Source organism: Nyctibius grandis, chromosome 3, assembly GCF_013368605.1.
Source record: "Nyctibius grandis isolate bNycGra1 chromosome 3, bNycGra1.pri, whole genome shotgun sequence".
Classification (NCBI taxonomy): Eukaryota; Metazoa; Chordata; class Aves; order Nyctibiiformes; family Nyctibiidae; genus Nyctibius; species Nyctibius grandis.
In genome coordinates, this window is record NC_090660.1 from 80,988,312 (window position 1) to 81,000,187 (window position 11,876).

General features: G+C 49.6%; 1 protein-coding gene across 1 annotated transcript in view; it reads right to left on the reverse strand.

The window, feature by feature from the left end:
* TPD52 (tumor protein D52) overlaps positions 1-7,784 on the reverse strand; it is a 138,171-nt gene extending 130,387 nt beyond the window's left edge. The window contains 1 exon segment of the mRNA XM_068396339.1: positions 7,681-7,784. Within this exon segment, the coding sequence (XP_068252440.1) occupies positions 7,681-7,702 (22 nt within the window). The 5' untranslated portion in view covers positions 7,703-7,784.
* Positions 7,785-11,876: the final 4,092 nt, after the last annotated feature.

Sequence of the window (11,876 nt, forward strand, 5' to 3'; positions counted from 1 at the left end):
AGTAGTTTAAAGTACTTTAGGAAAAAGTAAACAAAGCAAAACAGACATGAGCAACATCCTCAATGCTCACAGCTGAAACACGCAGTTTTGCCATGCTAAAGAGCACCTGAGAAGCATTACTTACAAAGCTCTTTTCTCAATGTTTTTGAGGTTTTGCTCACGAACAGAGATCACTGTCAAGTGTGGGCTCTGATCCTAGTGAAACACAAGGGAAGCACCTGACTGAAAACACCAACTCCATCCCAGGTTGCCTCCCTTGGCACATCTTTTCATCTGTAGCCTGGGCTTAGGGGGCTCTGATGAAACTCCACTTCCCTCTAGCTGCTAGAGAAGGGAAAGCAAAATAGGAAAAACACTGCTGTTCTGCCTCTGCTAGCATCTCTCACCACCCCCAGCAAGCTGCAGCTGCCCACCAGCCTTTTTGTTACCCCACGACACCATATTGCCATTGCTAGTAACAGGCCACAAGCTTTGAACAGCATTTGCAAGGCCTCAGACTAGAGGCTTGCCAAGCTTGCTCTGTCTGAACTCTTCTTGATTTGCCTGCAGCTTTGTTTTACTTGGTGTATCTCAGAAAGCAGAGTCACAGGGTATGACAGTACAGGCATGGTATGATAAGTAACTGGGCATAGGGCTGACACTGGAGACTCCACAGCTGTAAGAAAGTCATCAATAGCCAATGGAGATCTGCAGGTGGACAAAACTACTTTAGAGGTAAGGGAGAGAGCAAAGAAATAATATCTAACATACATAAAAGGCACCTTACGTAATAGATTTGGATGTAACATGGAGCTTGCAGAGCAATGAAAGAAAGAGCAAATGTGTAAAAAGCAAACATAACAGAAGGAGCCCGGTGGATCCTACAGGGGGGAAGAAGCAGCCATCGAGATCCTATTCCTCCCAGCAAAGGAGCCACAACACTGATAGCTTGCTATAATACCCCTGCCACCACCAAAATGACACTAGCAGCCTCAGAAGCCAGGGGCAGGATGAGAATAACACCAGGAAAAGGTGTAGAAACTAAGTGTTTACAACATTACCTTTATTATTACTAAGACTTCCTCTGCATAAATAGTCTTTTTCTGTAATAAGATCTAAACTAATAATCATTCTTGAATTAGATCGTTAAAATTTCCATTACACCAACAATAAATTACTTGCTTTCTTTTTTTTTATATATACACACACACAAAGCATGCTTCCTCTTTGCCTATTAAGTTTTTAAGCATAGCACACATTTGTTGTGCTGCTGGTAGGCTACAAGCAGGCGAGGGGCAGTTCAGACGCCTGTCACTCCGAACCATGTGTGGCACAGAATGTTCCTACAGACCTCAGTTCTGCAGAAATTAATGGAGCGTCCCAGGCTCAGCCGAGGCAGCATCTACATTTACTGGAGCACTCTACTGTCAGCGAGCATCCAAGGACATTTACTGCTCTGCTCTCACACTGCAATAGAGAAGTCAGCTTGTGAAACAGGAAAGCTGCCGCTTTCACTGACAGCATTCGTACCACAACAGCAGCACTGCTTTCTCGTTAGATAGCATCAATCCACCCCTTTCTGTTCGGGAGCAAGTAATAGCACAATGAGCGTTTTTCCGCACACCAGCATTTGCTCGCAGCCAGTGTGCTCTCCCCTGCTCTGCCCTCCCCCGCCCACAGGGCAACTGGCTGCAGACTCACATAGAGGACTGCCACCGCTTGTATCTGCAAGAGCAGAAAAATCCATACAGCTGCCTACAACTCTGCCAGAGATTATTTTTTTTTCATAGCAGGGCAACCATATTCAACACCAGTTACCCCAGCTCACGGTACCACTCTGCCAAACTGACAAAGCCAACATACAGCTCCATGTTCTTTCAGCTCCCTTAACCAGGGGCAGAGGAGAAGGAGGAAGAGGACCAAGAGGAAATGGCAGGACACTGAACCTTCAGGAGAGATCCAGATTAGAAAGTTATGGGTAGCTGGTCTGTTACTGCAGTGCTTTTCAAAAGAGAAGGCTTGTGTCTGAAAGCCTACCCTCCAACACAAGGGTTTTGAGTGAAGGCTCTCAATGTCTCTGGCTAATTCACACCCAAATACGAAGGACTTTGAAGATCCTCGCTACCTTTAACAGGAGAGAAAGCTGTCCCTCTAGAGTCTTAAATTGAAGCTGACACAGAGTGACAGTTTTGGCTCAACAAGAGCATTTCAATTTAGTGCTTAATCTCACTTAATGCTTGCTTTCCCTTTCAGTCACTCTTTGTTTGACATTTTTCTGCTTACTCACTGCAGGATATTAACAGGACAAGGGTAAACACCTCCTTTCCTCCATATAGCAAATCTCAGATCAGAAGTGCCCGTATTACAAAGACTCCAGTGGAGGCAACAGTGGGGTCATCATCATTCTACCTGGAGGTGAGCTTTTCTCAAAAACATTAAAAACCCCACACCCATCAGATGTCTACTGCACAGGGTTCAGCAACCAACACTGTTGTTCTTTCCTATTAAACTAAGAATGGAGTTGTGTTTTTTTCTTTTGAAAGCTGGTCAAGAAAACATTGGTTTTCAATAAGACTCCCTGCACTTTATCTGCTGCCATGGAAACATCACTTTTTGAAGAGATACAGCTGAAACCCTCCCTTACCTGCAGTAATGTCCAGCACCCTCAGGAATCAGCAATCCACAAACAACTCACTGATTTTACATGGCAAATCTAGTCCCTTGGCTTCACACAAGACCTCTGTACTGGCTGTGGGGCTCCCTCCCCACAAAAATTGTCTGGACCCCTTCCTGTTAAAGAAGTAAACAGCAGCGAAGGAAGAGGACAAAGCCCCCCCAGCATCCCAGCCTTTACAACACTCAGGGCAGACAAAGCAGCTTTCGGGGTGCCCTCACCCAGCAGGGTCAGTGGATGGCAGAAAGCATCAGAAGCCCCAATACCCATTTCCCTTGCCACCTGGCTCCTCCCAGGACTATGCTGAGATGTGGCTCACGAAGCAGAGGCTGTTAGTCAAGGGCTACTGTATTTAGCAGCTGTAGAAGACAAGGGGGAAAAAAAAGCATGTACAAGATAGAGAGGAGCAAGAAAATGAACACAAACAAAATTCCCAAGGCAGACTAGTGCAGTACGTGCTTATTGCCAGCCCCTGCAGATGGAAGGGGCCGTGCTCAGAAGCCTCCAGGCACAGCTGAAAGCAGCTCAATAGCGCGTACCCAGGCCAGCTTTAGGAGAGGTGTTAACATATGGCAGCCAACTTCAGCCATAAAAATCAGCTGTTCCCACTTTACCCACAAAGCACACAGATCAAGCAGAGCAAGGCACTTGCCCAGCCTGCGCCAGTGCAGTTCTTAAACCAGAGCCAAGACGCAGTGCTTTGTTTTGAGCCAGCAAGGTCAGACCAAGCCTCTGAGGCCTCCCGTTGCTTATATAGGCATTTGCAGTGGGAGAAAGGGGAACCCATGGGCTGTTTCACAGGGCTTCGAAGTGTGGGAAACTGGAGAAAACAGGACTTGCATCAATTTCATGTCACTGGGATTTTAAAAGCCCCAAGCAGTTACAGCTTGGCCTCGTTGGAGGATCAAAGGAAGCAGATCCTTAGCCAAGCTTTCCCTACCTCAGAAGGTCTGAGAGCAGGCTTTACTCTGGCTGGGTGAAGGATTTTCTTGACCGCATGTGACAGCGCTGGTTACAGGGAACAGGGACAGAAGATCCATGCATACCACAAGCAACAGGATCTTTCTGCTGTTGGAGAGCCGGGCGGGCTTCCTCCTCCACCTCCTCCTGAAGCGGGTGTGAGCATGAATGAAGAGTTCAAGCTACCCTTCAATGTCCAAGCATTGGAGAGGGCAGGAACAGCTGACACTGCTCCAGCCTCTGGCTGCCCACCCTGCATCGATGCACAGGCAGCTGCTTGTGCATCAGCTGCTCCAGCATCCCTCCAACACAGCGCACCCATGCCCTGCCTTGCAGTACCTCATTCACACACCAGCTGAGGGAGGAGGATAGCAATGCCATTAAATAACTCACATAACGCCACCCTGTCAAGCCAGGACCCTCAGCCTGAGTCAGAACAATGAGCTATCCCTCCCCATGCCCCGAGTTTTTCATGCAAAAGAGGGGAAGACTTGCTGCTGTTCAAGGGACCTACCGATGTAACTGTTCTGCTATTTTTTTCCTCTTTCATCTTCAAGTCACTGCTACAGACACTCAGCTCCGTGAAATTGCTCTTCCTTTGTAGTTCTGACAACAGCTGTCCACTCTTATTTACTTATAAGTGTTTGATTTCACAATTGTACATTAAGGAAAAAAAAAAAAAAAATCGTACCTACAGTACTGCAAGTACCTAGTGATAAAGAAAACAAATAAAGCAGTAGAAAAAGGTGGAGCTTCGTCTATTAGGACAATGGAAGAAATCTTGTCCTACTGCCAGCAACAAGTTCTTTCTGCACAAAAGGAACACTAAAGTCCATTTTGTCAGCCCCAGAAATGCAATTCAAGGCTCTAGGAAAAGAAAGGCTTACATACTCTCTCAAGAAATCATGTGTAGTGTTTTGGGACTCCCAAGTCCCACAAAACCAGAAGATTTTGAAAGACACCAGGTTACACAAGTGAAGAACTGCTGAAGCATAAGAGGAACCCCCTAAACACAACATCGGAGATGCAGTATTACTGCTTGTGCCGTGCTGCACGTCTTCGCAAGACTGCTCAGGGGCACGGTCTCCTCGTTCAGAGCACATCAGCACACTGCTTCTACTGTCGGGGCAGCTTCATCCTTGTTTTTCCAGTGGTGAACTGTACCAGCACTAATAGTAACAGTGGCAAGCCACAGAGAGACTCTTTTTGCAAGCAAAACCAGGTATACAATTTTTTTTTCTGAGGTGGGGGGAGCAAGAATCTTTGTGAAAACACAACTGCAGTTATTAGTCCATTCAGCAACTGAGTCCACACAGTGAAAGACCTGATTTTTGTTCGTGGCAACTTAACACAAAGCAAAAAAACAAGGAACTCCTCATCTCAAGAGAATGTTATATCCATTTGGCTTGAGCCAACACTACTGCTTTGGTGCTTGTAATCACAGAGCAAGAGACCCCAAGTGCTTGCAGCCCAAGCTGTCCAGAGCAGTTGGAGTGCCCTGAGCACCACGCAGAGGCATACAGCGAGGCCAAACATCCCTTCGTTGAAAACAAAGACACTTCAAATGAAAAATTGCTCAATGGTTCTGATGCTGCTGATGGTAGGCCAGTAACAACTGTTGAAGGGCTGCTGCCATACCTGACTGCTCAAGAGAGAGGGAAGACTTAAACATGTTACACACCTGGAGGATTAGCCTTGTCTAGTCTGGCCACAGTCTTAACTATAACCTAGATTTTCTTCCCACCTCCTAACTTTCACTAGCTGAGAAAGCTGTCATCGTAATAACTAAAAGTGCAACCTCTGACTCTTACTTTTAAACAAATTAGTTTCTGGTTAGAGGAGGCAATCCAGAATGTTTTAGAGGCATCTTGGATTTTAGCCAAGTATGTGGCTTTGGTGAATAATACCATATCATCAAGCACAATCTCCAATGCAGGCACTCCAGTTTGCCAGGGAAATGGGTCTTTGAGGGCTAACTAGCAGGGTATTAGAAGCCACTCACTGAACAGGCACAAGTATGTTGGCTATTCTAGATTTTCCCGCTGTACCTGCAGGTCTTCACCTCACCCAAAAGAGAAAATAGCATAATCACCTCCAAAAAGAAGGCAGAGGAAGAACCATGTTTGCTCTGTACTTACGTCACACTAGATAACACTATTCTGATATGCAACCTGAGGTGTGTGGTACCCTCTTCATACAAAGCAGTATTTATACAAAAATGAGTTCAATAGCGAAACAAGCCTCTGGAAAGTGTCAGCATTGTCACTAAAGCTTTTGAGGAGATCACAGTATTTTAGTCTCCTTTTCCATTAGAAGTTGTCCAAGACCCTACAGTTTCAATAAAGGTGTTTGCCTTTTAATAGGCTCAAATGTAAAGAAAGAACTTCAAAAAAATACTGAAATCTGTGTTAATGCTCCTGCAGTTGGAATTAAAATCCTGATCAAACTGACAGTTGTGCTGTTTTCTGGCTTAACAGTTCTATTTGTTAGTCCCCAACGAACAGTGTTTAGAGGTTTGTTTCCTGGAGGGTTTTTTTTTATATAATGTATATATTGCAGTTAGAAACAGGACTTCAAAACGGTTGAAAGAACATCGCTGAGGAGGTTCAGCACCTCACCAGATGATCTTCTGCTCCAGCAAAGATAACTTGCCCTTTTCTCAATATACAGAGAAAAGCAGAAGTCATTGCTAATTATACATGTGTACCACGGCAGCCTCAAAACACACGAATGCACGGACAGATCAAGGTTGGCACCTGTACCAGCTCACCTGGCAGAGCAGAGAGGCAGACCACACAGAGTCGGGGGTTACAGCCCCAGCACCGCGCGTGCCTCCAACAGCGCTGCTGCCACAAGCGAACGCTTCCTACCGCCCGAGCACGCTCAGCAGGAAAACAAATCAGTCCAAGGGCGCAGACACTGAGCTGGGCCGAGCAGCCCAACCAGCTTACTCAAATAAAGTAGCTTATTGACCCTGGCCTGCCTTACTCCGTCTGGTGGAAAGCAGCTGGCGTATAGTTCAGTACAACACGATATAAGACTCTGACTGACGCACGGATCCGTAGGATATACGCAATATACCTTCAGGGGAGACACTTTTAACACAAGAGATCCTGCTCTGCCCACATTCCGGTCAGCCCCCATCAAGGCATCAACTATGTGCTTGGGCAGCAGTCACAAGTTTTTTTGTTTTAAATAAACCACCACGTTTTAGGGAGCGCGTTGCAACCACGACACCCAGGACAACGGTCTTCCTCAGGCAAAAAAAAAAAAAAAGCACCATCGCCTTCCGCAGCCGACAGAGCCACGCAGGCGACCGCCCGGAGGTGCCACCCCGGCCACCGGGACAGCAGCCAAAATGGAGCTGCCAGCTGCCGAGCAGCCCCGGGAGGGAGAGAAATAAGAGGGAATAAACCGTACAAGCAGTGCTGGTCAACCAAAAGTTACACACTCGTCAAATGGAAGCGCTCGACTTTTACCCCTGGGCGAAACCAGAAAGTTTCTTCTCCCCGCTAGCCCCGGCGGGAAGGCCGAGATGCACCGCCCGTGCCCGCCGCCCGGGGAGTGGCGGCACCCCCGGGTTGGGGGTGGGGTGGAGGGGCCGCCCCGGGCTCCGCCGCCCGCCCCGGCGCGCCGCCAGCACCCGCCCCCGGTTCCGCATTTTCCGAGCTGCCGGCGCGGCGGGAGGCAGAGCCTTGCGACAGGCCGGGGGACCCCCTTCCGCACCGCCCCGGGGCCCCGGCGGGGCCACCTCAGCCGGGCGCGCTCCGCTCTCGCCGCGGACCCCTGCACGCCCGCCACGGGAGTTACCTCGTGAGGGGATTTCCCGCCCAGCCCCGGGGCGCGGAGGGGGACATGGGGTGCGCCGAGCCGGGCCCGCCCGCCGCGGGCTAGCAGGGCTGGGCTGGGCTGGGCTGGGCAGGGCAGGGCAGGCCCGGGCCGGGCGTGCCGGCAGCGGAAGGGCTGCGAGAGGAACCGTCGACCCCCGGCAGCACCAGGCACCGCCACCCGCCGCGCGGGGCCGCCCAAGGCGCGGTGGCAGCTCCCCCCCCACCCCCGTGCCCTACCTGGGTCGGTCGGGGGCTCCATGGCGGCCCCGACGCCGGTCCCGGCTCGCCTCACCTCGGCTCGGCCACCGCCGCCTCCCCCCGCCGGCCGCTGGTTGGCAGCGGGGGCACCGCCCGCGCTGGCGGGGGCGGGGCCGCCGCACGTCAGTCAGCGGCCCGCCCCGCCCCGCCCAGGTGAGGGCGGCCGGGGAGCGCGGCGCGGTCCGTTCCGGGCCCGCAGGCGGGGCGGGGCGGCCCCTGCCCGGCAGTCTCTGCCACCCATTACGGTTTGGGTCCCGGAACGCTGAAGAGCTCAGAACCGGCCGAACGAATTTATTCTGTATCGGGTCTTCGCGTCACGCGAGCGCAGCGCTCTGAACCCGGGACTAGAAGTCCTAAAGCTGGACCGAGGGGCCCGTCCCGCCACAGCCCCCGTTCCTCCCGCCGCAGCGCCTTCCCCTCTGGCAAGCCCTGCTCTGTAGTACCGTTCGCTCCGGGGCAGCGCCGGGCTCTGCGTAACTGGTGCCGCGCTGCCGTTCGCGTGTTCGAACGGAGGTCCGCGTAGGCGGGACGAGGGGAGGCAGCAACCCGCTGGCTGGGGTTACTGGGGCGAGCAACACAGCGCTGGGTCAGCGCGGCGGCTGAGGAGGCCCAGCCGTGCTGCTGTGGAAACCGCCGTTGTGGGCGGTTCTCCCTCCTGTGCGTCGGGCATTTGCTAGCAAAGCAGCCGCACGAACTGCACCGCGTTATGGACATCAAACTGTGGTTTGGTTTTCACTTCGGAGATTCCCCTATGAGACTTGCTAGCACTTACACCAGGCAAACCCATCCATTGTGGCTGCATTAAAGACACTTTAAGAGTCGGAAGCCACCACCAACTGCCCTAGCTGCAACCTCTGCTCTTTCTATTAAAATACCACTAAGCGCAGAGAAGTTTTCATTACACAGTCAGCCCAGCAAGCTGCTTTACAAGACCAGGAATATTAAGCTACCAAATAGATCTTTTACTCCACCCTTTTCCAATCCCTGGCCTTGACATCTGTGGATTTGTTTGTTCAAAAAGATCAATGTTTGCACAGAACAAGCGGCAAGGCCTGCGCAGCGTGGGGCTGTGTGAATAGCCAAATTGTCACCGGCGTTCAGCATGCACGGTCACATGCTAAAGCAGAGCACAATAGCGAGCCAGGAGGTGCCAACTCAGGATGTCCTTGCTTTGGATAACAAACAGCAGCAGCAAACCCAGGTATTGTTCAGTATACGAAGCAGCTGAGGAACGTGAGCTTTTGCTAGAGTAAAGGAACGCTTGCTTATAGTCCAGGATCTGCGTAGCTGCAGCAGGAGGTTGTTACAATGGTGCCATAAAAACAGCAAGTAGCCCCGAATATATCACTGCGTGTTTATACCTCGTTTTGTCTCATAGCACAGAAATTATTTTGCTCAAATACATGATTCTCACCACAAGCTCATCCTACATATCTCAGTTGTGTTTTATGACTGTTTCAAAAAATAAACTCAAATAGATATTTGAGAAGGTACATCTGCTTTTTTTTTTTAAGAGAAAAAGAATAGATTTTTTCCCACAGTACTCCACCTGAAGTCCCAAGCTTTCCCACTGAGCAGCTGATATGTGATACATGATCTGTAATCACAGTGGAAGAATATCAACAGCGTTAAAATTTGCCCCCCTTTGCAGCTACTTTATGCTAGCAGCAGCCCTGGCAGCGCTGAAACGCCTGTCAGTAACCAACCTGCAGAGCAGTGAAGCTGTCAGCATCTCACTGCTTCTTTTAGGGGCAGGGTTATCTCACCAGCGCATCCCAAAAAGCAAGAGCTAGCCACCAGGAAAGGGGTATTCCCTGGAGAGATGATTCAGTACCCTCTGCCAGTGAAACTCCCACCAGCCCACGTGAGCCCATGGCACTGCACTGAATGAAGCACTGCGGAGTCACTCACCACTTGCCCTGCTGAGAAATGCCCTGTTCAATACAGGTGTAACCTTAATGTACACGACCTTGCGCCGGTTTTGCTGAACTTGGTGTCTGAAATCCCCCCTTCCCAGTTCCCTTAGGCGCTCTGCAGTTCGATTTCCCTAACAGCTGTGGCCCACTCGAAGTGGTGACGGGGCTACCTGTGGGATCGGAGCCCAACCAGGTCCCCAGCTGTCTTGTCCAGAAAGATTTTACATGGGAAGACACTCAAAATCCACTATCCTCAAATATGATTACATATTCCCTTTTTACACATAGCCCTGACAAGCGAGGAGACAGAATCATTGCAATGAGCATCTGTTACTCAAACCGATGCCTATTAAAAGTAATATGAATATTGCCTATGGGCTCCAATTATGATTGTACAATATGAACACATGAACTGAGAAGAAAAGGCTGAATCTCTCCTGAAGGTCTTGTATTTATGAAAAAGGACTAAAATGAAGGACAATGGGACTAGGGGCTACTGAGCTACTGACCTTTTTGCCCGTGACTTCTTGTTTCCTTCAATCAGTTATAAAAATAAAAACAAACGAGTCCAGAGGAGGGCCATGAAGATGATCAGAGGGCTGGAGCACCTCTCCTATGAAGACAGGCTGAGAGAGTTGGGGCTCTTCAGCCTGGAGAAGAGAAGGCTCCAGGGAGACCTCATAGCAGCCTTCCAGTACCTGAAGGGGGCCTACAGGAAAGCTGGAGAGGAGCTTTTTACAAGGGCAAGTAGTGACAGGACGAGGGGGAACGGTTTTAAACTGAAGGAGGGTAGATTTAGATTAGATATTAAGAAGAAATTCTTCACTGTGAGGGTGGTGAGACACTGGAACAGGTTGCCCAGAGAAGCTGTGGCTGCCCCCTCCCTGGCAGTGTTTAAGGCCAGATTGGATGAGGCTTTGAGCAACGTGGTCTAGTGGAAAGGTGTCCCTGCCTGTGGCAGGGGGGTTGGAACTAGATGATCTTTGAGGTCCCTTCCATCCCAAGCAATTCTATGATTCTATGATTCTACCTAAACACAGGAATTCAAAATACTTTGTCTTGAGTGGGACCAGGCCTGCCCCATGCAAGGGACATTTATTGTATGGGAATACGAGTACAGTGGCAAATGCAGAAACAGCTCACGTTAAAGCCATATGTCACATTTCATGTCACACTCACAACACTTGAGCCCTCACAGCGCTCTGCCATACAGATAGGCCAGATCTCCCGCTGTGCAGGCAGAGCCCAGTTTTAAAATACATTTCCCCTAGATCAGCTGTTTATTGCAAATAACAGGCAAGGCAGTCAGAAGTGAATAAAGGCCAAGGTTTCAAGGAATTAATACTGCCAAGGTCATTGAAGAATCCAGATTTAAGACAACTAATTATTTTTCAAAGACCCCTGCTGCCCTTTAACTTTCCTGCCGTAGTTATAAATGCAATCACCTCCGAACAGATACCTTCCTAAGTACACAGAGCTGAATCGGATGCTGATAGGTTATAGTAGTTCAGAGTAGCTGTTATGCTGATCTAATGGCAAACACAAACAAGGCTGTACAACTGTAAGTGTGCCGAGTGGGCTGTGCCTACTGAGAGAGCCAAGTCCCAAAGCATTTTAGACCTGAATCATGCAGGTCACATACGTCGGCACTAGAAGGTGCTAAAGAAATCTGTCCCAAATCCTTTGCCTTGCCAGGGCTGTAGTACTTTACTTGGCACAAAATGTCCTCCATTCATTCACAGCCTTGAATCATCTTCTAGGAGAAATCCTTCCTAAGGAACATGTCCAACATTGTGTTTCAAAAAGCAGTAAAAGAGCACCATCAGCTTGGCTCCTTTATAAGTCAGTGCCTAGAAGGATTTTGTTAACCTAAACCTGAGTTCAACTCCCTCTTCTAGGTCGGGAATTAAGCTCTTATCTTCCATAAACCTGTCCCAAGCTCAGGGGGAAGCACCCTGCCATGGGGTAGGAAGAAGTTCAGTTCCTCCAATGGAAACGATTCCACTGTGCATGAAAAGAAAAGTTCATGGGATCAAGAGAGTCTGAAATTAAATTTTAGCAAGAGAAAAGCCTAGTTGCTCAGCTGTGTTCTGCTAAGGACATTATTAAATATTCAGTGTGACATAGCTAAGCACAGAGGGTATTTTTTTTCCTGCCCACACGACAGCCCGGATGGCAGGGCAGTATTCACACAGCTCTCTGGCTCACCTGGTAGCCCCTTCCTCACAACCTGCTGGCTTGCGCACTCTCCTGCAAAGT